Source organism: Macrobrachium nipponense, chromosome 35 (genome assembly GCF_015104395.2).
Source record: "Macrobrachium nipponense isolate FS-2020 chromosome 35, ASM1510439v2, whole genome shotgun sequence".
NCBI lineage: Eukaryota > Metazoa > Arthropoda > Malacostraca > Decapoda > Palaemonidae > Macrobrachium > Macrobrachium nipponense.
In genome coordinates this window covers 55,710,573-55,737,703 of record NC_061096.1, presented here as the reverse complement: position 1 = coordinate 55,737,703, position 27,131 = coordinate 55,710,573, and the positions used below count along the sequence as shown (strand labels likewise).

Genomic DNA, 27,131 nt, shown 5'->3' with positions numbered 1-27,131 from the left:
TTGCCTGACAGGTCTGACAGAGGATAGATACCTTTGAAGAGAAAAATCGGTTGCTTAGTTGTGGGTTTTTGTTTCTCCGGCAAAGGAAGCGAATATAAACGGATGGTGGACTTTGTTCATTCTCTCTTTCTGCAGTCCAGGCTCCATAGGAATCTCACAGTTAATTCAAGTAGTGTTTGATAAGTCATATTCAACTAAACCAGTAGTCTCTCAAACATCAAGTAGGCTGATCTGGGTTTGGGGAGGGGCATTTTTTGGGGAAGACGACTTTAGGTTAGCATCAGTTTCTGTTTGAGGTAGCAGGTAACTCATCTGCCGGGAGTTGAGTTCTGGTTTACGAGTTAGTTTGAGGTTTTTCTCTATTGGGTTCCTCCATTGATTCGTGTGGGTTACGGATCACGAGTCTTGTATTTGGAAGGCACCTTTCACAGCCATTGGGAGGCCTTGTCCCACTCTGTGTGGGTGTGGTGAGAGTTGATGGGTGTTTCTCAGATCCTGGACTGTTTGTCAACCTCTTCACTTTGGTTTCGAGGGGGTTTGTGTACCAGACTAACATTTCGGATGGTTGTACTATGTTCTAGTCAAAGAGAGGAGGGACTTCTTGTTAAATCATCTGCCTCAGTGCTATCCGGACATTCATAGGAAGGGGTAGAAGGGGTTCTTGGTCAAGCGTCTGTTGGTTCTTCATTGCTTTTGGAGCCTTGTAGTTGGAACTGTGTCAAAGGGTGCTAAGTATCGCGGATGACTACCCTTCGGCGCTTTCGGGGGAGGAATGTTTCGTTGTCGGCGATCGTGTAGGTGGTTATTTGAGAGTGTGTATGGAATTTCAGTTTCTTCAGAGAAAGATTACTCACGGGGTCCTGTTGTTGTGGTAACTCAGTTTTATAGTTGGCTTGGTAGAGTTAGGGTGTTAGAAGTTTAGGGAGGTAGTGATAGTCAAAATGAACTCGAGTGTTTCTGTTGGTCAAGCGTAGACTGAGTGTATTGTTTCCTTTAGGCCCTGGAGGTTAGGCAGATCCCGATGGTCATGTTGGAATAACTACAACTTTTTCAGCACAAGTCATCTACATCAATGAGCAGTAGAGAACTGAAGGTCCTGCACACTCAACTTCTCCATACATGAGAGGCTAGATAGCCACATGGGAGGTTCACCATTTCCCCTCCATACATGAAAGGTATAGAATACCACATGGGAGGTTCTTCGGACCTTGGACTCGACACTGACGGTATGGTACTTCCTCTGCAAGCATCCTCACCTACTGAGCTGTATGACCAGGTAAGGAGATTGTTTTTACCTCCATGAATAAGAAGTATAGCTTACCACATGGGAGGTACTTCTGACTCAGACGGTACCTTAGACTTAAGGGGGCCGGCCGGAACCTCTATATATGGAGGTATAGGGCGAAAAATGCAAAGTCATGAAAAAATTCATGGAGCTTCATATGGCAATTGAGAATACGTATACGAAATATTTCGTCAAAATTCCTCTTACTTTCGTAGTTACAGGGTAATTAGTTAACGTAACTCAATAAGCCTAAAACATTGATCCGTACAAGAAAATGCAATATTTCTTCTATTATCGTAAATTTTGATAATTATTGTCAAAGAAATTGGGAGAAATGGCATCTGTAGACATTCCCCGAGTCGAGAAGGAGACTTCAGGCTCAAGCTACCAACTTTTAGTGCGATCACAGACGTCGAGTAGTCTACACGTTCCATTTCACGTCTGACATTCGCCTGCTTTCAAGTATGTTTATGTATGTTTCGGCAAGAATTTCATCATGCCAATGAGGAAAAGACAAGGGAAACATCTCGCTAACATACAGACGAAGAAAAATCGCTCAAGAATTATTACAGAATATCAAAATATATGCGTAGTTAGTGAAGAGAGAGGGGAGGGTTGCTTAGTAACGCCCCGTCTTGCTTGACAGCACACGTCACACTGTGCCTAAGGCTACGATCTTTGAGCAAAGAGATCTTCATTTATGATAAATAACAAAGTTTTGGGTTTTTAATACCCAAAATGGAATATGAAATTCATAATAATCATGATTTATTAAATTGTCTTTGTAAAAAAAGTGTACGCCTTCGAGTTTTACCTCTTGACAATTATCTTTGCAATTAACGTCTTGTTTATCTTTGTTTCGGGCAAGAATTTCATCATGCCAAAGAGGAAAATACAAGGAAAACATCTCGCTAACACACAGAAGAAGAAAATTCGCTGTAATAAGCAGAGTTAGTGAAGGGGAGAGAGAGAATTGCGTAGGAAGGAGTGCCCCATCTTGCCTCAAGCAGTGCCCCAGGCTGCGATATATGAGCAAAGGGATCATCATTTATGATTAAATTATGATAAATAAAATAGTTTTGGTTTATTAATACACAAAAAAACAAAATATACATTCATAATAATCATTATTTATTAATATTGTCTTTATAGAAATACGAAGGAAAACTTTGAACGCCCGTATCTCAAAACTATACTTATTGACCTTCAAAATCTATCTTCTCACTTAGTTTTGAAGCTATAACATTGGAATTTGGTATATAACTCAGAAAGACATTATAGAACAATCAAATAGAGCCCTTTTTTCCAATTTTTGTTGTATTTTTTTTTATAAATTTTTTCTCCTGATTTATAGGGTTTATTTTTTTTTACCATATTGAAAAATTCATATCCAGCAAAAAAATGACTTTTAGAAAAAAACTCTCCATTCGATTGGAAGTCTACATAGGTCTATATATGGTAGTAATCCCAGGTCTTAATATTAAATATCAAGGGAGGAGATAGAATTTGAAAAAATGGTTATTTTCGGGATAAATCGCCCTTGGTCGTCACAAAACCGAAGGTCAGAGGCGAAAATCATATGCGGTTTGGAGATGTCACAAGTCACCTTATTAAGTGGTATGAATATCAAAGTCCTGTCCTTAAAATAGGGCATTAGCCGGCCGGCCCCTTAACACTGATGTTGAAGTACAGTGGGACATCGCTTAGTCGTGGATCAACAATCACGGAATCAGTCATTCACAGGTTTTTTCTTGGACCCCTTCTCATGCTATATCGCTGGTATGAATTGCAGCATTGCGGGACAAACGTGTTGTTGCGTATGCGATGTTTATCGGTAGGCTAGTTAATGTATTATAGTTAATGATTAATAAAATAATTTTTTTGAAATAGTACATACTGATTATTTATACATTTTATTGGCATATTCTAAGCTTTTAGCTTCTCGGGTTTAGATGTCAGATTCATAGACTAGGCTCAGTAGCAACTGCTAACATAGGCTAGGCTTATTGTGAGGACAATATGCTAAAGTCCTAATATATGCAGTAAAAATGGGGTTGAACATTACATGCAGTTAAATATTACTCAAGTATGTACAGTATTTTGCCTTTTTGGAGTCCTATTTCTTCTGTCGGATTGGCGTCGTAACCTTAGAACATCTCTTGTAAGCCTGGAAATGACAATTTGTCCAAAATTGCATTTTTCCTAACTATACAAACCTGAGGTCCTTTTACAATAGGAAGGTACTAGTGGCAGCTGGGATAGGTCGTAAGCTTTCGAACAAGGGGTTCGGTAGTTAACTGCTTGTCCGACAGGCGCGCGCGCGCGACTGGTAGGTAAAACAAATCACTTTTGCTTTTGGCCCAAGCAAAAACTGCAGAGTGAGGGGTGGCATGAGGTGGGGCTATGTGTAAAAGGACCTCAGGTTTGTATAGTTAGGAAAAATGCAATTTTGGACAAATTGTCATTTGTTCCGACACGGCATACAAACCTTCGGTCCTTTTACAATAGGAAGACTCACTTCTTGGTGGTGGAATCGAGTCTTTTGTGAACAGACTGGTGTTCGCCCAACCTTGGAAGCCTCCTGGTCGTAAGAGCGAGGGAGGGATCCAAGCCTCTGTCCGATTGATCGGGGTGTGCACCGCAGGATCAATGGTCAGACCTCTGGACCGAGTACTAAGAGAGAGGCAAGCGTATCTCTTCGTACCAGCAAACAAGAACAAGTTCCTATTTGCAAGAGGCAACAATGTTATGGTTTGTCTCTTGTTGGCTTCCACTTACTTGTAGGAGGAAGTGGTGGATACTTCGCTCCCATCCCTAGTGAAAGGGATAGGATGGGGCTCTGTCGAGTAGCTCACCGGCATCTCGTCCTTATCCAGCAAGGTGATGACCGTACCCTCTACCCACAGGTAGAGGGGTAGAAAAAGATAGGAAGAGAAGCCAGTCACTCTCTCATTCATATCTATTCTTACAGTCACACCAGGACTCGATGCTGTCAGCCTGCTAGGGTCTGGGTTAGCTAGACAACGTGTTGAGCAGCCACCACGGGTCCTAAGGAAAACGATCCAAGGACCTGTGGGCAATATCCAAAAGGTAGAAGGAGGTGCCAGTGGTCTGGTTGTACCAGACCCCTGCCTTCAGCCTGCGCCACGGAGAAGTTCTTGTGTAAACTGAGGGAGTGTACTTCTAGGTCATCTTGGTGCTGACGAAGAGTCTTCAACACTCCGCCTGGGATGTCGAGTTTCTTCAGAAAGCGCGGTCGCGCTTTCACAGGACAAAGCAGCATCTCCTTCGCATCGAAGGCGTTTGAAGCCCCATTAGGGAGGGGATTGTGAAGGACTCTAACCGATCGTCAGGAACCGAAGGGTTCAGAGTCTTCGCTACGAATTCGGTACGAAATCGAGCGTCACGAATCCCATCCCCTGGATGCTTGACTTCGCAGGCAAAGTCATGCAATTACCTCAGAGGAAAAGAAGGGAATTGTCGTATGACCTATCCCTCTTCTCGACTTCGGTGATGTCCTGTACCCATACTGGTCTATCCGTATGCAGCGAAGTTGTTCTCGGTAGTGGATAGGGCCACCGACACTCAATGGTGGGTTGTCGATGGTATGGGGTACTGTGACAAGCCGTTAGGACGAAGAAAAGATTGTTATGGAACAACCGAACTAAGTCCACAGCGAAGTTCGTAACAGACTTGGGCGCTCTGACAGCTGCCTACTGACTGCGTTCGGTAGGAGGCAAGTTGTCCAAGCACCCGAGCAAGTCACGTGACCTTCGCCTTAACAGGGTTATGCCAAGAGACTAAACAAATAATTTGTTCGTCACCGATGGCCAGAAGGCAAGGTGATGACTCTCTTAAGGCATGTGCCCAACAGGCGAAAGTCAATTGCCTTCTAGAGACCGAGGTCATTGATGGCAAGATACTCATAGTATAGTTGATTCTCGGGTAAGGAGAAACAACACTATGTGACGTTGAAGACGAAGGTTGTACAGAAAATGCAACCTACTTCTTCACAGCTGAACCGAGAGAAGGATTCTCAAGATTCTGAACCTGTGCTACAAAGACTGAGAACGCTAACCGCTATTGATTGCTGTCCGGTGAGGATCGTAGTTGCAATAAAAGCGGAGCGCTTCCAGTAATGAGACAGGGAACTACTGCCTGAAGAACTGCTTCTCATGGGCTGAAACATTTGGAAGTAGAGCTGTCAGGTCGGAGAGTAGGCGATGTCTTCTGACATATCTGTTAATGTTGGGCGGGGGGCGAGCAATGAAATTGCACACCTACGAATACGAGATATTTTGAAGACAAACTCAGATGTCTGCAAAAATCATTCGCATTATCGCAGTGCGATGCAGCGGTGACTAGTACAGACTTCTGTTACCGTTCGCGTAAACAGAAAGATGACAGAGTCCAAGAGATATCTCTGTTGAAAATTCTCGCAATGTCGAAGGCGATGAAATCGAGCGTCACAGCAGTAGATGGTCCTTCATTATTGCGAGAATCCCCGTTAATCAGAGACCTAAGTCCATGATTGTTGGGCAGAGATACGGTTCGGTAGTCAATCCAACCAGGGGAGAGAGAGACGTAACCGACCGTGCATCTCCGAGACCTAGCTGATACTGAGCCGCTATCAGGCAGTTCAATACGCAGTAGCTCTCGGTGACTCGTCATCCTGAGTTGCCAGGTAATCCATTATTCCACGAAGGAATACGTTCGGCTAGAACCATCGAGCATAAAGAATACGCTCGAGCAATTATATTTAACCGAAACGGATTTCGGTAAATACAAAAGCTGATTTGGTGTTGTCATGACAATACCAAGTATCTAAAATCGAAACTGATAACTGCTGGGAGGTTGCAGGCAACCCCGAGTTGCAGTTCAATTAAGATACAATTCGTCTCGGTCACAAACCGTAGAGTAACTACGGTATGCGCCTACCCCACGGACAATTCAACTGTTAAAGAATCATGTCGCGAGGGTAATATACGTAGTATATTTGTAGGTTTCTGTAACCCACGACCTCCATCCTAATTCTTTTCCCCTCGAGGAATGAGAATAAGGATTAGAGATCGACCGCCTTCGTTCTCTTATTCAAGAGAGTGAAGGAGAAGTCTTTCCCAAAGAAAGCTTCAATGGTGAACAGAATACCGAAGACGATAGTTCAAGCCAAACTGGAAGTTCCGTCCGTTCTTCTCTATTCCAGGTTAAGCGCCTACTGTGAGATACTCTTCTTTCAGCAGCTGGTCTCTTCCTTCCCAAATGCTAGATTACAGGAATTCGAGCATAAGCGAGGTTCCCGATTATCGTGTAACAATTATCGGGTATTCTCGCTCACTTTGGACCGTGGTCTCGCCTGAGTGTTTGGAGATCGTAAAAAACTCGAACACTCTGAGTGCGCTAGAAATTCCGTAGAATTCTAAGCACTCTGCGAAAACCCCCACCCCCCACCGAATTCGTCAGACGATATCGGCTGGTGGTCCTCTCGATCCCGTAGAAATCGAGAAAGGGGCAGGATCCCTCCTCAATGACCGGGGCTTACGTCAGGTAGGACCCGAAAGGTCCCCCCCCCCGGTAGCGCAGCCCCTAACGTGGGTCTTACAGAGAATCTCTGTAGGATCCCTCCCCTTTCCCTCGTAGCCGTAAGGAGAGAGGGAATGGGGGAGGAATTGGATACTGGCTCGCCTTCCCAGCGGATCTAGCAGTTGGAGAAGAAAAGGAGCAGCCATCGCCTTACGGCGATGGCCTCTCAGAGCCTGGAAACGTATCGTCAGGAGAACAAAACGTTTTTCCGAGGAGGGTTACGAACTCATACTGTAGGTAAGTGTCTGCCGGCCTCACTGTGAACGTCGTCGGGGTTGGGTGGGGCTGATCGACACCTGACAGTAGAGAGCCGATACCGCTCCGACTCATTCCAGTCCTCGTCGAGGTCGAAACCTCAGGAGGACCGAAGGGGTATTTAAATACGGTGTCCGAAGACACGTATAAACGCCTCTGTCCGCAGTAGAGGAGGTGAAGTAGCTTGTTCGACCGTCCAGAACTGAGAGAGCCTTCTTGTCCGGAGACGAGAGACTACCTGGTTCAACACAGTCGGCAAGCTCCGATCGCGGCCGGACCCACCAGTCGATCTGGGGTTCCCATCTCGGGCCCAAAACGACTCGAGCCGAGACGTGGCTCTGCTGGTGGGAGCGGCGATCCTTCCCCGAGGTCATTGTGCTGACGAATCAGCGCCGTAACCTCGGCAAAGTTCCTCTGGATCTCGGAAGTCACAGCATTTGCAGAGTGGGACCGTTAAGCCCTTCGAACAAGAGCATATTCCGAGAACCTTCCTCCCTAAGTGGGGGGGGGATAAGGGGGAACAGCGACAGCCCTCTCGGTCTCCCCATCCACTTGCGCATACGTCCTGGCCGGTCCAAGAACCGTGCCTGGCACGTAGGGCGGTTTGTCGTGGTGGGATCATGAGGGGCGCACCCCTCACGATCACTCCTCAATACCTCGCTCCTCCCGGTGTAACCCGAGGAGGTTGAAGGTACGGGAGAGGCAGACCTGACGCTCCCTCGTCGCTCGCTGGCAGAACCAGCAGGCTTGGAGGGCTGCAGGCGATGGTCAACCCGCGGTGACGATCGAGCTGCAGGCCTGGTCGAACCGTCTCGCTGTGGAGAACGGCTGGACTGAGCACAGCGGCCCCGATCTCGAGTGTCAGAAGAGCTGGTGCTGGTTGCCGTTCCCGATCGCTCTCTGTGAGAGCGACGGTCAGGCGACCTGCAGGCTCCACTGCCGCAGTGAGACCGGTTGCTTGTCCTCACGGCACGTCACGTCGATGGTTCCAGCCCGTGGCTGGCACCGAACGGGGAGGACCTCTTCCCAGCCTCAGCCCGTGGTCGGTCGTGGACCGTCACGTCCCCGGGTAGCCAGCTGTTCACCGCGAGAGTGAGAGCTGGTCTGGTGAGAGTCGCATGAGCGGCTGTCACCAGTCTTCCGCCCCGTGCCGTGAACCTGACGCTGAGCGGACTCAGAGGTCTGGTTCCTGGCTGCACGGTCGCTGGTAGGTCGACCGTACACTCGGTACCTCCCGCGAACGAGAGGCCGAGACGGACCCTGATGCAGTGGCAGAACCACTGACACCAGGCGAGGAAGTACCGGTGTTAGCCGGTACCCCTCTGGTCCCCGTAGTCTTCTTCCTTGCGGAAGAAGAGACGGGCCCCGCTCCCGAAGGAGCAGGAGGACCAGCGGAAGGAACCCTCCCGTCCCACCGAGGTGAGACGGGTCCCGAGAAGCTCCCGAGGGAGACTTCTTAGGAGGGAGGAGGCGACCTTCTTCTTTTTTCCTTCCTCGGCTGTAAAAGCCTTAGAAGTCGAAGGGGAAGAGGCGGCGGCCGCAGCGATGAAGAAGATGAAGACGACGACCACGACACCTTCCTCCTCTTCTTCGTCAGCTTCCTCAGGACAGACGTAAGATCAGCTATCCAGGGCGGAGCCGGGGCTGCTGTAGCCGAAGCCACAGGGCCCGGACGCACCTGTACAGACAGACCAAAGTCTGGGGTAGTACCACCACGAACAGGGACGACATCAGCAGGTATGGGCATCCAGGAACAGCAGGCACGGCAGCACATCATCGGTAGGGACAGCCAGCGCAGCAACGGCAGGAACAGCCAGCGCAGCAACGGCCGGGCCAGCCAGCGCAGCAACTGCATGGACAGTCAGCCAGAATCGGCAGGTACGGCAGGCAGCACCGGAAAACACAGGAAGTGGAGCAGCAGCCAGCAACATCCTGGTACCGGCGGCAGGTCCAGGGGCGAGTTCTACGGGCAGCGGAAGTGTGGTCGCTGCAGCGCGGCAACCACGAGCGGCGGCGGCACGCCCCCCTCTCGGCACGGCGAACGGCACTTCACAGCGGCTGTAGGCAAGACTGTTACCACGTGAGGCGAGTACACCAGGTGAGGAGGGACGTCGTCACCTGGTTGCGTGGTCACCACTCCATGGGTGACCGCAGTAGGCCCAGACATAGAACCGCAGCCCCTGGACACCAGCACGCTCTGCAATTGGAAGGACGCCCATACCTCACCAAGGTCCACCCTCGTGGCAGTAGCACCTGCGGAAATAATAGTAGTAGCGATTAATGGGGGGGAAATCCCCTCGTGCGGGGGTTTGATCCCTCCCGAACGAGTGGAAGACCCCTAATACAATTGTACATCGGGCACCGAGCGCCCTCCCCCGCGCTCGACGGATCGGGCGAGGAGAAGAACGCCGATAACCTCCCCCCCCCCACCCCCCCCCCCAAGGGGAAGAGTCATCTGTGGGAACTGAGCGGGGGGGGTCTCGTTCCCCACCCCCGCACAGTCCCCATGTACCCAACAACAAAATAAGAGCCCTAGAGCAATCGTGCCATCGGCACGAATACAAGGCATAAGGATCAATTCCCTGACTGAGCGGAACTTGAACCAAATAAAATTGATGCAATCAATAATAAGGAACAAAATGAAAATGCATCTTGCAAAACGATTCACTTCACAATGAATAAGGGCTCGGATCGAGCGCATTTGCGCCCTCGGTACCGAGCGCAAGGGTGAAAGGTTTCATTCCTTACCTTTATGGATCAAGGTTTCTGGAAACCTTGATCCATAATGAAATGATGCAATCAACAAAATATATGAAAATGAAAAGACTACTGCGCTTGCGATTTCACTTCATACAAATAAAAAAGGGGAAGGATCAATTCCCGTGAATAGCGGAACATTGATCCCAGTCAACAATGCAATCTCAATAAAAAAATGAAAATGAAAAAGAACTGCACTTGCGATTTCACTTCATTCAAATTAAAAAGGGGGAAGGATCAATCTCCGGGCAAGCTCGGAAAACTGATCCAAAATGAGTATTGCTACAATAAAAAATAATATATGAAAATGAAAAAGAATACTGTACTTTCTTGCGATTCCACTTTCATACTGAATAAGTTTCCGTGCCGAGCGCATTCGTTTCGGCAACGGGCATACAGAGGGTCAAAAAATTATAAATGAAAAGAAAAGGCACTTTACTTACGATGTTTTTCATCTACACATTGTTTCCAAAACCCAATAGAACCGCTCGGAGCGAGCGCTCCCGCCCTCGGCACCGAGCATACAACCGAATACGAGGATCATTCTGGGAAAATGAATTCCCGCAATTACGCCCTTCAGTCCCGGCACTCGGGTAATCGGAGGCGTTGTGAACCAAGATCCTTTAATTCACAATTGAATTCAATGAAATGATTGTACTTACAATTCAGTTTCACTAGATACATAGAAAAAGAAAAACACAATCATGCGAAAGCAAACGACGATGCAAAAGCGGGCAGAGAAGCGATGATACACGTCCACACGCCAGCAGGCCGAAAGCAAAAGTGATTTGTTTACCTACCAGTCGCGCGCGCGCGCCTGTCGGACAAGCAGTTAACTACCGAACCCCTTGTTCGAAAGCTTACGACCTATCCAGCTGCCGCTAGTACCTTCCTATTGTAAAGGACCGAAGGTTTGTATGCCGTGTCGGAACAAATATAATTACTCTGGGGTGTTTTTGTAGGGCTTGGAACGAATTAGGCAATTTACATGTAAAATGCGGTTCAAGATACGAAAAGCTCAGGTTACGAAGGCCGCCTCGGAACGGATTAATTTCGTATGTCGAGGTACCACTACTAGTCATGGTAGTAATAATGTTTGGAATATAGTACGTAACATTCATTTTGAATACAAAATATCATTGTTATTCTGGTAGTAAATAATAGTTTAGAATGATCATATGTACTCTGCATTGTTAGGGGATTGTGGCAGCAATGAAACAAACAAAATATCTTTTTCCTTTTAGGCTATGTGTTTAAGAAAAACATGACAGAATCGGCTTTGCGACTTCTTTTATTTTGATATTTTTAATGATACATTAACTATCATTTGTACTACTAACACACCATCTTCACATAACTAATGTACGGTTATTAATTTTGCATTTTTATGCTAGTTTTTCATTTTCTTAAAGTAATTTAGCAAGAAAATTTTCAATCTAGCATCTGGCTGGAAAACTTCATTTGTTTTCAAATACATCTAGCATACGTAGTTTGACATCAAATCTTTGTAATGTTAAGTTGAATATTTTTTTTTCTACTATGTTTTATATATCATGTAAGAAAAACCATTTTCAAGAATTGAACAGAATAGGTTTCGAAATTATTAGGAATCATGTAACGTAATGTACAGGAATCATGTAACGTAATGTACAGGTACACTGTGTATGTTAGAAACATGTTTGAATTGAGAGCAATCGGTTGAAATTGGCTGGTTGGCATTGTTGTCTATGATGTGAATTTTTTAGCACTTTATGGAGCAAAATCTAGCAAGAAACTGCCATTCCCATTTTGTTTATTTTGTTAGTGAAGTCTTGTAGTACGTGTACGCTGCGTTCCGTAAATTGTACCTATATAAACGAGTTAATTATGTGGCATCCGATTGCACTGCAAAATCGTCGCCATCTTTATCAACATAGATGTTGATGATTACCCATATGATTTACATAATTTTGATATTTCTCTTACCTCTCTCCCTCTTTCCTTTTATCACGTGAGTACGTAATAGCAAATGCGTATGTAGGCTTCTAGCTATAATCCATAGGCTAGTAGGCTACATAGTTTTTTAAGGCTAATGTTGTAAAAATAACTTTGAAACAGTCTTGAATTTAGTTTAAGGTGATAGTTGAAGACATATTTGGTGTTTGAAACTAAAGTAGTCAGTTATAAAAACCATGGAATAGTGGGCTTGGGTGGGTTAACTATTAAAGTAGGCGTTTTTTAGTTTTAAGCAATTTTTGAGAGGGTTACCAGGATAACACAGGTATTTACTTATCAAGGGGGTTCTGAGCCCTATCCCTTGCAATTATCAAGGTCCTACTGTACTCTCTTTGCAAACATCTTCACCTACGAGTTAGATAACTAGGTGAGGATACGTGCATTTATACATGGTATGGTTGTTTATGAGTTACCTTTGTGTATGTTCCCGGGACAGGTTGGGCTGAATTAGAGTGATCCCACTTCCGTGTAAATGTTGTTAATCGGGCTAATTCAGGTTTTCAGGGATTGTATTGCAATTTGAAGTTTTCATAGTAAAACTAATACTTACCTGAACACCTGAATAGTTCCCACCCTCCTCCCCACTTCAGTTTGATAGTGAAATGATTCAATTGAGAAAACAGGCCTCTGGTGGCTGGTATTTACAGCAGCATTGCCAACGGTAACACAGGTAACTCATTTGACTAGATTTTACCTGCAGCGTTGGTAACACTGATAGTTAAAATTACCTACTTAGTGGGTAAATATGTCGGGATATAGTTCGGGGCTGGTCAGTGACCAGGGCTAATTCAGGTGTTCAGGTAAGTATTACAATATTAGTTTTACTATGAAAACTTCATTTTTGTGTTTGTTGCTGTTTAGTTATGTATTTTGTGTAATGATGTATTATATGAGTATATTTATTCATAGATGTTTCTTACTCAGCTGTTGTCATTTTTTATACATATACTACTGTAATATGAGTTTGTTTATATACAGGTATTCCAGATACTAGGCTTGCACTGATTATACTTTATGGAAGTTTTATTTGATACCATAGTTATGCCTCCCTTAATCTTATTTTCATTCATTTCAGGGAGACTGTCGTACTTACAGCTATGTTGTTGGGTTATCTTGTGACTCTGATCCTGTATGGGAAGACTTGATTCTGTTAGCGAGGATAATCCCAAAAATTTGTCATAACGTCAATAGAATTTGTTTTATTTTTGGTGGAGCAGTAAAAGACCCAGTCCACGATGTGACGCCCACCACATTAACAAATGGTGTTTTGGCTACTTTGCGGCAGGCAGATTTTCTAGCAAATCAGGTATTGTTTATAATCTTGACTTCTGTTCAAGGTTTATGTCGAGTTTTATTCGTGTTAATTGATATCACAGACCTTGACTAACATGGACACATTGCAAATGATGTGTGTTGTGATTTTGATTTTTCTTTTCTCCAGGTACTAGCTGAATCTGGTTTCATGGAAAAGTTGTCACAGATGCCTGTTGTTTTAATCCCCATACACTTTGATCGGGATACCGTAACCAGGTCACCCTCTTGTCAGCGTTCTGTTGTGCTGAGACCTTTCATCACTCATGATTTCATGACTGGCATCCCTGCATTGCCAGGGAAACACATCACACCAGAGGTAGGTTGGTTCATTGATTGTGTATTATCCTGAAGTAGCAACGATTTTGGTTAAAAAGCCAAACTCACTCAAACCCTCACTTTAAAATTACATTGATGACATGATTCTCTCTCTCTCTCTCTCTCTCTCTCTCTCTCTCTCTCTCTTCTCTCTCTCTCTCTCTATCTCTCTCTCTCTATCTCTCTCTCTCTCTCTCTCTCTCTCATCTCTCTCTCTCTGTAGGGGGAGTATTGCACAGTAGGCAGTAGTCAATGGTTTTTGCAGTGTCCGCAGTGTCCCAACAGCCCCAAACTGCGACCTCATTTAAACCTGGTACTTTGTTTCTGTTCAAACCGACTTTCTACCATCTTGCCATCCCACTCCCTCTTTGCTTTATTTCATCTTATGACTGTGAGGATTTCCTCCTTGTACATCTTAAGAAAAAAAAAATTTAAAAGAATAAAAATTTATATATATAAAACTTAGATTAGTGTAAGGAGCTGACAGCTACCACAGGCATCAGAACAGAGGCTTTGGAACCTCTTTAAATAATGCAGGGCAGATGCTTGCAGGTTTCCAAAGACCAGGATTGGAGGCATCCTGAGGCAACTGGGGATGCATAGATGGACTGTTGCTATTTTGCCCCGTTAAGCTCACTCCTTCGTGTAATGAATGACCACCCCTGCAACCACTACCCTGTGAGTGAAGGCTAAACTACTCTGATGTTGCAGAGCTTTTGTGCCTTGTTGGAGTCCAAGCCAACCAAAAACCCCAGACGAGCTTCTGTTCCATTGATTGTGGAACTTCCTATCCGTGAGGCCCTGCTGATGTGGTCATTGTGGCCATTCCTTTGGGATTTTCATGGTTGGAGGAGAAGCATTTGTGTTGAAAGATTCTGGTTGTTCATGGCTGTTGGATGTTTAGTAGTTTAAGGGATGCTGCTTTCACTCCTGGTGAAAAATCATTTGTTTAGGCAAAGTACATTGCTCAGTTGGGAGCTGTGACGCGTTTGGGATCATCTAACAACGGGGAGACCGTATGTTAGTTTGGCAGCGATAAAAGGTATCCTGGCGACGAACTGTGGAAAACTGTACATTGATAAGTGGATGCGGCGACTATCGGAGTACTCAACCACCTTCCTTTTTTTCTTTTCAACTGGTCACAATAGAAAGAATATTGAATTAAAAGCGCAGATAGAAATATTGAAACCAAGACACAAACAAACAGAGATGCTTCGAGAAAAGTTAAAATTGAACCACATGCAAAATTATCAGTGTAAACAAGTGGTGCGTAGATCACAAGGAGGCATGCGCATCAAGTTAGGTAGGGTCTCATTCTCGTCCTGTCAACAAGAACAGGAGGTAGCTAAAATTGAGGAGGGAAGGGAAAGAATTAGCAAAGGAACTAAAGTCGTTGACAAAAGGACAAACTTGCAGGTAAGAAAAAGAGAAGACAGGATGGGAAAAGGAAATTGGAGATCTACAAAGAGAAGTTCAAAACCTTAAGAGAGAGAAATAGGAATTAAACAACAACATAGTAAAAAAACGGAGAGTATAGTGGAGATTAGAAAACAATTGCTGAAGACTAGAACTAGAAATGAAACAGAAACAAGTACTAGACAAGTCACAAAGAAAGAAGCTTACAGGGATAAAAATAATGAATTCAAGAGAGCTGTTGGTAGAAGAGTAATAGCAGGCACAAAACATGATTGTCCCCCAAAAGGAATCAACACAACGAATAGATTTGCTGTGCTCTCGGAAACAGAAGAGGAAACAATCTTAATTGGAGACTCGTTAGTAAAAGATCAGGGGTTAAATTTTGTGGCTCAAAGTAGAAGTAAGAGAAAAACTCAAATTTCTTATCCAATGGGCAGGAGCAAAGAAGATAGCCAAGGCTGTGAAAAAAATAAAGGTAAATTATAGAAAAAGTGTAATCATAGTGCAGGGAGGAGGAAATTACTTGTTTCTAAAAGATGGAAGAACTGGCTAGACAGAAGGTCTTGCAGCCAACCTGACAAATTTTGTGGAGAACATCCTTGAGAAAACTGATAATGTAAGCCACTACCCTTAGCAAGGCAGTTGGAATCAATGACATATGGGAGCTAATATGCAAAGAAGAAGGTGTTAGGTTTGTAAACTTTTGAGACAGATTTATAAGGAATAGGAATGTATATAAAGAGATGGAACTCGCTTGAATTTGGAAGGAGGAAAACTAATAGGAAACCTTCTCAACAAAAACCTCATGAAACACCTCAGTGGACTGAACATTCAAGGAAAGAATATAGAAAGCACCCAGAATCTGGTTTGTTATAGCACTACCATTAACAGTGACAGTAAGGGAAACTAATAAAGCTACCAAGGACAAAAGAGAAGATGGAAAAGTCCCTCAGAGTGGTGCAGTTTAATGCAACCTATTTGGAACAAAGTAGATCTCTTCAAAGCATTTGTATCAAGTGAAGAATTAGACATACTAGGTATCACAGAAACATGGATACAAGAGACTTCATAGGAGAGTACCAGATAGCTGGATATAAATTGTTCAAAAAAGATAGACTCGATAAAAAAGGTGGAGGTGTTATGTTATATGTCAGGGATCACCTCATTCTAATAGTGTGTAAAATCACAACCATGCAAGAAGTGGTTGGCATCAACATAAACAGTCCAGGGAAGAAGTAACTAATACTAGTGTACAGACCTACCCACCAACCACAAATGTCTGATGAGGAGCTGTATGCACTACTTAGACAAGAAATAAACAACAAACTGTATAATAATGGGAGATTTCAGTACAGCATTACACTGGGACACGATGACCACATCAAACATGGAAGGAAAGAGACAGATATTGTAAAAAAATTAATTCCTCCACCAATGGGTTGACAAACCTACTAGAGGAAGCAACATGCTAGACATTGTCCTATCAACAGAAGGCGAAAATCTAGGCAAAGGTGACCGTAAAATTATTGTTTCAAATTAATGTTATACATAAAAAAGAGAAGATATCAATGGGATTAGAATACCGTCAACAAGACCTAAAAAAGCTAAAGGAGTACGTTATAAATCTAGAGTATGACGAGAACACAGGCATAGATAAGTACTGGGGAGCCTTTCTAGAGGAATACACAGTAAAATGCTCTGGATGTATAACATTACAGCAAATGAACCAAACAAAAACTTCTTTCAGTTTTCTTCTGAAGATTGAAAAAGAAACCCACAAATTCAATTTGTAACTTGTTTACTTCTAAGTATTTACATTTAGTTTTACTCCACACTAAATGTAAATACTTAGAAGTAAACAAGTTACAAATTGAATTTGTGGGTTTCTTTTTCAATTTACAGCAAATACTAACAAATGGCAACCCTGAACCTAAGTGGTTCAACATAGATTTGTTCATATGGAACAAACCTTCGTCTTAATAATAGGATAACGTCTAGTGCCCAGCTGGATCCAGTTAAATCGCAGATGAAACCGAGGAATCGTGAGATCTGGCAACGCGTCCATATATCGGGTGAAAAGTGGTCAAGGACACGCACCCATGCCACAGCGTCAGTTCCTTTCTTAACCGCCTGGACGAGATTGTGGTTGATGTCTCGGCTTTTACCCAGTTCATTGCCCCTTTTTGCTTTTTTGTTGTGTTTCTGTGTGTGTGCATGTGTGCTTTATTATGGCTTCTTCTGCTGCTTCTCAGCCTCATCAATGTGTGTGCCCCGGAACTCCAGGTTTTCCGTTTTCTCGTTTTTTGGCTTCGTCAGCAACGGAACGCTCACATCAACCTTTGCAGTAGGTGTCGTTCTGACGTTTGTACAATAACGAATCCCTGCATGGAATGCCGTGTGTCATATTGAAAATAAAATAAGAGAAAGAGACAGAGCACTAAAATCAATGAACTCACACCCAACACCAGAAGAAGCAAGCTGGCATAAAGAAATCTGTAGAATGGTGGACAAGTTAATAAGAAATTCAATATCTGAAACCAGCTAATTAAATGTGAAGGGGCAGAACTGTTGGACCAAATAATATGTACAGAAGAGGACTTTAAAAACAAAATACAGTGGGGCCTCGTTATCCACGGTGGGGATAGGGCCTAGAACCCCCCCGTGATAAGTAAATACCCGTGTTATCCTGATACCCCCCTCAAAAATTGCTTAAAACTGCCTACTTTAATAGTTAACCCACCCAAGACCACTATTCCAATGTTTATAACTGCCTACTGTAGTTCAAACACCAAATATGTTTTCAACTATCACCTAAAACTAAATTCAAGACAGTTTTAAAGTTATTGTACAAAATTAGCCTTAAAAAATAAATGTAGTAGCCTATATGTACTACTGTACATAGGTATGTAGCCTACTAGCCTAGGGATTACAGCTAGAAGCCTACATACGCATGGTGGGCCTCTTTTTTTTTTTTTTTTTACAAGGAAAGAGAGGATGAGTGGTAAGAGAACTATCAAAATATGTAAATCATATGGGTACTCACCAACAATCTATGTTGATAAAAGATGGCGACGATTTTGCAGTGCAATCCAGTAATATAATAACGATAATGCTACCAACAGTATGCAGCGAAACATCTCTTCCCTTCGTCACAACACGTTAATACTAGTAGTATATTCCACGTAAAAACCTTCATCTGACCTTTAGGCGTCTTTCCCATAAGAGTAAAGAATCAGGGCTTTTGGATGCACATAATAACTCGTTTATAAGGGAGCAATTTAAAGAACGCGCGCCACAACCACATTTCATAACAACAACAAACAAACGTTTGTAGGCCAGTGTTGCCAACTGGGAATGGCAATTTCTTGCTAGATTTGTTCCATAAAATGGCTAAAAAAAAATCACATACCGTATATACTCGAATACGTGCAATCTCCCATATCGTGCAACCCCCTAATTTTCACCAATAAACAGTGGTTTGTGTTTTGTCATGTATCTCATGTATCATGCAAGTTCATAAGGTTGGTGGTTTAGCCTGCTAATGGCCGAGTCATTCAGATGTGTGCTGATGCTAGTCAATTTACGGTAATTTTCTTATTAATCTCGAGAATTGAATAGAAAATCTCAAGATTAAAAAAAAATCCCAAGATAATAAAATAATTGTAAAAATAACACGCCTTGGAGTCCTTAATCATTCTCTCTCTCTCTCTCTCTCTCTCTCTCTCTCTCTCTCTCTCTCAGGAATAAATACGTACGTACTGTAATTTGCAGTAAATGTGTAGACATTGTGTGCGTGTTTAAAAAATGTGCAGTACACACACATTCCGATGTTTCGGTTTTTGGAATTTTTCAGAGGTCAGATGCATAACAAACAAACACCACTACTGCAGCAAAAACATTTTTTCCCTTTATGTTTTTCATTATTATTATTTATTAATTACAGTTTATTTAAATAAATATTAATATAATACTGTTAAATGAATGTGAGATAATTAAGATCACCTATAATAAAATAGTGGGGCAATTAATACCATATGTTCACTAATAGGTATTATTTTCAAAACAAACATTCCGTAAAACAAAAAATATATGTACATAACAATCAAAATATAATAATGTTTTGCAGTTCAACTTGTGAATTTTAACAATAAGTATGACTATATAATATATTTTACCATATCGATCTTGAAGTTGAAGAGTCGTAAAATTCTGAGGATGGTCCGGGAAAAGGATTTGTACTTTGTGATTACGTATCGCTACAACACCATGTGGTATTTTCATACCACTATATTGATGACGCATCGCTACGACACACTGGTGTTTTTCATACCACTATACGTTAAAGTTAAAAACATGACATAGAATCGACTTTGCGACTTCGTTCACTTTGATATTTTTAACGATACAATAACTATCATTTGTACTACTAAAAACCATCTTAACATAAGTAATTTTTTCGTAAGATATGTGTTGTTGCAAAAGCTAGCTTATACATAAAAGGCTTTTATAATTTAAGTCATCTTAGATATACATATGCACCCAAACTCATTGTGGGGAAAAAATTTACTACTGTTTCCTCGGATATTGAAATACTTTAGCATCATTCAAACACTTTAATAACTATAATGCATAAATACTAGGCTATACATATTTACATCGTATACAAATACTACATACAGTTATATACACATACTTTTGATATACAAAGTTAACAGTTATATACACATACTTTTATATACAAAGTTAATAATATGATAGTGATCAGACGACAGCTGTGCACTGGACTACGTACGTACTACTTGGAAGATAAAACGAACAAAAATTTTGTTGTTGTTAGTCGCCGGGATAGATTAACATTTTTCCAGAGATTAAAAAGCTGAATTTTGTTTGAAGGTATGTCAAACGCGTATTATATTATTGTTTTCACGAAGGAATAATTATATAAAGAAAATTATTGAGTAATTTTTGCCGTCAGCAGTCAGAAAATCACGAACATGGTAACGTTCAAAACCTAGTGCCATCCATGGCGTATGTCTATAAATAGAACAGAAGCAGAGGGCAGTCATTGGATAACAGATCTCCATGGCTACCAACCAACCAATCAGGTGTTAGTTATACTACTCTGTAATTTCTTAGAATGAACGTTTACACACACGAGCTAACGATGATGTATGTGTTTTGCATACAGTAACGTAGTTTTAGTTTTATTAGTGTAAGTATTTTACTGATTTCATGAAGAATAGAATGATTCCTTCTCATTACTTTGAATGCAAAATGGCTTGAAGATTCTTCCGCAAAAAGAAGAGAAAAAAAAATTCATTAGAAGATTATATCTATTTACTAACGCGGTTGACATACCTTCAAACAAAATTCAGCTCTTTAATCTCTGGAAAATGTTAATCTATCCCGGCGACTAACAACAACAACAAATTTTGTTTGTTTTATCTTCCAAGTAGTACGTACGTAGTCCAGTGCACAGCTGTCGTCTGATCACTACTCATATGATTAATTTTGTATATAAAGTATGTGTATATAACTGTTAACTTTGTATATAAAAGTATGTGTATAAGACTGTATGTAAATATGTATAGCCTAGTATTTATGCATATTATTATTAAAGTGTTTGAATGATGCTAAAGTATTTCAATATCCGAGGAAACAGTAGTAAATTTCCCCACAATGAGTTTGGGTACATATGTATATGGTGACTTAAATTATAAAAGCCTTTTATGTATAAGCTAGCTTTTGTAACAACACATATCTTACGAAAATTACTTATGTGAAGATGGTTTTAGTAGTACAAATGATAGTTATTGTATCGTTAAAAATATCAAAGTGAACCGAAGTCGCAAAGTCGATTCTATGTCATGTTTTTCCTAAACGCGTTGACTTAACTTGTTAAGCGTCACCCGCGTAATAATACGTTTACCGCGATCTACTCGGTAGCGCCTTCAACGGGATATTACGTTCAAAACTTTGACTGTGCTTGTCAAGCCGTCAGCCCCGTAATAATACGTTTACTCGTATAGAAAGTGTAGGAACATCATTTGGTAACACTCTCAGCACACGGGGAACTTATTTCCAGCCTGGCAACTCTTTCCTGGTGGTCGCTTATGCTAAAAAACTGCCTGTCCCTGTTGGTTTTCTTTCAATACGCTTCGGGCGTTTATTCGAGACAAATTGGATTTCGCGTCTTTCACAATGAATGTCCCAAAGAGGAGGCGTATTTCTTCAGGTGAGATCATTCAAATACTAGATGAGGAGTCTGATATTGATAACCTATTTGATGATGAGAGCTCTAGTTCTGAATCCTCCAGTGATGATACAAACTTTTCTTCCAATAGCGGGAGTGAAGATGAATTTTCTTTGCCGAGTGACTGGACTCCGAGAGAGAGAGAGAGAGAGAGAGAGAGAGAGAGAGAGAGAGAGAGAGAGAGAGAGAGAGAGAGAGAGAGAATTTCCTACACTTAATTACAGTAAGAATAATAAACATAAAAATCAATATTAACGTTGAAAAAACTATCAGCAGTGCTATGATCGCTGATTACAAAAAAAGCGTGACGGTACGTTAGCAGCGAGCTCATCCGGGGAGGACGCTTAACAGGTTAAAGGAGAACGTTATTTGGTTGTTTATCACTGGCAAACAAACCCATAACAATGCAGTGTATGTATGATAATTCTAAACTATTATTCACTACCAAAATAACGATGATATTTTGTATCGAAAATTAATGTTACGTATATTCCAAACATTATTAACTACGTAGCATGAATAGTACTATAAAAATTTTCGAAAGATAATCTTGCTGTGAACGCTACCATAATTTGATTTTCATATACTACGTACATTTTGTCAGCTGGCTGGCCTCGCATAGATAAAATTGATTTCACTGATATGGAATTACTCCACGAATAGCCTTTTTATTATGAAGATACGACGATAATATATAAGGTAAAAAATGCTTTTATGTATTTCGTTTACGCTTCGTCGCCAATAACAAACAGCAATACTTACGATATCTATGACAAATAGCGTTTGTATGACTTCATTGTTCAGAGAAGTTATATACGAATACTGCCAAAATAATAATGAAGTTCGAATTAATTTTAGCCTTAATGTTATTACTACTGTAATTACACTACCACTACTATTAAAATTTCTAAAAGTTTATCAAAACAAAAAATGTCGCTTTGAAACGCAACCGTATACATAAACCATTTTCATACGTAAAGGTATATGCTTACATTTTGTGGCTGGCCACTCCGACGATAAGTTGAGTGCAATGATGTGGAATTATTCTTCGAATAGGCTATTTATTATGAAGATATGACTATAATATATATGGTAAGAATGGTTTTATTACCTTTATTGTCAATTAATATCATAATGTGAATGTTTGTGTACGTTGGTGGTTATCGCACTGCAACTACGGCTTAGCCTACCAATGAACGTCGTACATAAACCTTGAATAGGCTATTTATTTCGAAGATAGGACAATAATATATTAGGTGAGAATGGTTTTATTACCTTTATTGTCAGTTAATATCATTATATGAGTCTTTAAATGAATGTTGGTAGTTTATCGGACGGTCACCACGGCCGAGGGTTAGCCTACGAAAAAACATCGCATACGCAACACAACAAAACCCGTGATGGCAGCGATTCATACCAGTGATGTAACATGAGAAACGGTCCCACCGAGAAAAACCCAGTGATTAACTGGATCCGTGAATACTGATCCGTGAATAAGCGATGCCCACTGTAGACAAACTCAACAAGTTCAAATCTCCTGGACTGGATGGGATTCATCCAAGAGAAATTAAAGAGCTAAAAGAGGAAATAGTTTTCCTCACCTATATAAACTCTACAGGAAAAGTGCAGAACAAAGAAAGGTAGTTCCTCACCTATATAAAGTCTACAGAAAGAGTGCAGAACAAAGAGGCACCAAAAGGATGGAAACTAGGTAATGTGCCCCAGTTTACAAAAAAGGTCTAAGAGAAGACCAGGAAATTATAGACCAATCTGTCTAACGTCGGTCGTTTATAATATTTTTGAGTCCACAGTTGCAGATCAAATTGTAGATCACATTGATAGAAACAACTTGCTGTTAAGCAGTCAGCACGGCTTCAGACAAAACAGATCCTGCCTATGAAACCTATTGGAGTTTTTTCATAACATGCTTAGTATTTACGACAGTAGTAGGGCAATAGATATACTCTACTTAGATTTTCAATAGGCCTTTGGCAAAGTTCCACACAAGAAACTAATGACGAAAGTTAGAGCTTTAGGAATTGTAGGAGAAATAGGAGACTGGATCGAAGGCTGGCTAGCTTATAGGAAACGAGTCGTAATAAATGGTGAAGAATCAGATGGGCAGATGTAACAAAAGTGAGTTCTTCTCTTGTTTTTGAGTTACATTAATGACATTGTGTAGGCTTAACAGCAGGTATAGCCAAATTTGGCAGATGACACCAAACTAGGTGTAAATGCAGTAGACCCAGATACAGTGGAAAGTTTAAGAAATGATTTATAGAAAATAGGAGTGTGTCAAAAAGATGGCAAATACCTTTTAACTTGAACAGTTCAATAGGAACAAACAACCCTCATGCCAACTGCATGCTGCTTGGGAATGACATAAATAGTGTAGAATAAGAAGAGGTCTTTGGAGTCATTATTACCAAGGACTTAAAATTCACAAAACAGTGCATAAAAGCTGAAAAGAAGGCAAGAAACTAGTGGGATACGTGAAGAGGCAGTTCAAATACAGAAACAAGGAAACGGTGCTGCAGCTCTACACATCCATAGTTAGACCTCATCTTGAATATGCAGTACAATTTTGGTCACCAACACTAAGAAAGGACATAAATAGATTAGAAGGGCTACAAGCAAATAGGTTACCAAAGACGACTAGAGAACCTGAACATGTATGGATCAGAAGAACGACAACTGCGAGGACAACTAATTTGAAACATTCAAAATACTGACACGCATAACAGAAGTAGACAGTGACCTATTTATGTTAAACAAAAACCAGACAAGATATAATGGATGGAAACTAGAACTGAAGAGATACAACACATCTCATTGCAGGAACTTCTTCACATACAAGATATGTGACCTGTGGAATAAACTGCCACCAGAACTTGTAAACAACAGCAGTGTGGAAGAGTTTAAAAGAAAGCTAGACAAAATCATTAGGACTGTGAATGCACAGTAAAACCTATTCTTAGAGATTAGTGAGCACACGTCTCCTTGACGGACTAGTAAGTCTTTGAGTAATCCTAATCCTTGTAACTCTCTCTCTCTCTCTCTCTCTCTCTCTCTCTCTCTCTGCTGTACTGAGTTCTCTTTACCCTCTTATGTGTAGTACACTTATGCTGAATCTTCATCTGATGCACTCATGTTGAATCCTCATCTGATTCAAGTCATCATGTATGCCTTCTTGCCATTTGTAATAAAAAATTTTCCAATGCATTTTATCTATTGATCAAAGTAGTTTTATCACTGCCTCTGATTCTTCTGGTAACACTTTGTCATCTGCATATAACAGCCCCCAGTGACCTTCCTACCTACCATTCTTTTTGCCTCTGATTCTTCTGGTAACACCTTGTCATCTGTGTGTAACAGGCCTCAGCCTCCCTATCTGCCATTTTTGTTTTGCCTCTGATTCTTCAGGTAACCTTGTCATCTGAATATAATAGCTCCCAGGGGCCTTCCTATCTATCATTCTTTTCTATCTTTCACCAGTAGTAAGGATTTGGTGCTGATAGGTTGTATTGATACTAAGAATTATCTTAAATTCCTTCAAAATGGTTATCTTCACTCTTCATTCTAGGTTTTATTGTTGCCATATTTCTCGTAGTTGAGGATGCTTAGGCTAAGGGGAGACACCCCAATTTGAATAGCAAAAAAAAAAAAGTGCAACGCTTTGTTTTCATATCTTTTTTTTTTTTTGGTTATAATCAGTTTATTCTTTGTACAAAATTCTTTCAAATATTTAATAAAAAAAAAAAAATCCTCAAATAATTTTCTTACATGAGCATAGAAGGCAGCATATCCAAACTTTGTGAATAATCTTCCATATACCCTTCATTCATCATTTGTAATTGTGTACCAGGTATGGTAAGCTTGCACAATTCTGTCTTAACACTGTTTTCATCTTACTATAGTTGAGCCTGTCATATCTCCAATCAGTTTATTCCAAGAATAGGCAATATACTTGCTGCTAACTTGCTAACTTACTAAAGTTCTTTTGTGCAAGACTGCTCATTGAGACCATGTTTCTTAAGGACAGGCGATAATAGTATTTTTGGGATCTGCATAATTAGATTATCATACTCTCTTTTGTGACAAAACCCTTCTGGATTATATCACCACTTATCAGTGATATCTTGGAACAGATATCTTTCTCCTCCCCCTTTATTACCTGCAGACCTAATCACTCCTTATGCTACAAATTCATCTTCATATTTATACTGTTTAGAATGTTTAAATACTTAGTTACGGTATCCATCTCATAAAAAAAAACTTGAGGCTAATCAAACCTATGCCAGATACATGATTGAAAAAAAGTTACCATGAATATTGCCAAATATGTTATACTTAAGCAATATCTGGTATTTCATGTTCAGAATGTAATTTATTTTGGGTCAGATATCTAAAGGCATATGAACAAAAATCAAGTAGCATAGAACTGCAGCTCAAAAGTGTAAAAATCATGCCTAGGAGTTGAGTTGCTCAAAAATTTATTATTTAAAGGCTTACATTCCATTATAGTGATTATAGAAAATAACTGCAACTTATTTCTAAAAATTGGGTAGCAGGATGGGAAGACACTGTAGGCAATGGATGGAACATATAAGGCAAAAGTAATGTAGCTTTTGACTGTGTGGGTGCTGTTAAGAAACTCTTGTATTGTCCAGTGTTCCTTGCTTGATGAACTGTAATTGTTATCCTAATATAAACCATAGGGCCTATTGAATGCTGTTAAGATTTGTATTGAAGCAAAAAAAAAAAAGGAAAAAAAATATGAAGACAAAATATATACCACTTGTGTTTCTCCACGGAACTATTAAGTCTAGAACAATCAGAATTGATTATTTGAAGCTCTAAGTTCTGTTAGGAATTGAAGCTGTAAGTTCTGTTAGGAATTAACCTGTGATTGTATGGATGGAAAATGGTGTACCCTTTGCCCAGTGAACTATTAAATGTAGAGCAGTCTTTCATTCATGATGTCATATAATTGGACATATCAGCAGGTATTGTTTTCAGTTTTTCCATAGTCTTCTGTAGATGTTTGATGAATATATATTAAATATATATTTATTCCTTCTCAAAAAGAATATTAATTTGTGCATTTTTTCTTTCAGTTGGTTAATAAGATGGTTGCAGAAATCCATGCAGTGCCTGGAATCAGCCGCATCTTGTATGATCTGACTTCGAAACCCCCAGGAACAACTGAATGGGAGTGACAAGTCGGAAGTTGCTGTCAGAAGCTTATGGGTGGACTGCTTCAAGTGAGGGGAGACTAACCTGCTCATTCACTAAATCTTTTAAGTTGCCTTTGAATGTTGAGCAAAGAAAAGATTTTTGAGTGAAAGAATGTGAGATAAAGGTGAATATTGGATGGTAGATCAGAGTTATATTGTGTTGAGGTCTGGACAGATAAAATGTGAATGGGACCATATGTTCAACTTACATTAGTTAGGACTAAGAGGCGATTTGAAAATTCTTGACATTTGAATTCGCTGAAAATCTATGGTGACGTTTTCACTTAACAGCACAAAGACGTTCCATTGTGTATTTTTGGTCAGTGTTGCTTAAGAGAATCAGCGGTTTTATTGTATTGCGATCCATGGTGGAGTAAGTTTAAGATGGACGCCTCTTTACATTTCCAAGTTAGGTAAAAAAGTGGCTTCTGGCTGGTACTACTCGCACATATTCTTCTTTATTAGCCAGTCATTTTTGCTGGATTCATTTAAAGTGTGTTTTGGCCCATGTTTGCAAACTGTAGTGAATGAAGGAAGTGAATCAAGAAGGAAAAGTAATTGTTAATATGAGTTTTAATGGCAGATGGTGATAGCTCAACTTGGCTGTGATTTTGCCGGTTGCCGTCATACATGAAGTGGAAGTGGGTGCAGTGGCACGTACATGCATGCCCAGCTAAAGACAAGTTTTGAATTACTACACAACACATAATAGTGCAGTTGATTT

The 27,131-nt window shown here is 41.0% G+C and overlaps 1 protein-coding gene across 1 annotated transcript in view; it reads left to right on the top strand.

The window, feature by feature from the left end:
* The window catches only part of LOC135208796 (GMP synthase [glutamine-hydrolyzing]-like), a 108,418-nt gene extending 81,643 nt beyond the window's left edge, over positions 1-26,775 (top strand). Inside the window, 3 exon segments of the mRNA XM_064241327.1 lie at positions 12,948-13,178; positions 13,314-13,502; positions 26,288-26,775. Coding sequence (XP_064097397.1) covers positions 12,948-13,178; positions 13,314-13,502; positions 26,288-26,389 — 522 coding nt within the window. The 3' untranslated portion in view covers positions 26,390-26,775.
* The last annotated feature ends 356 nt before the right edge of the window (positions 26,776-27,131 follow it).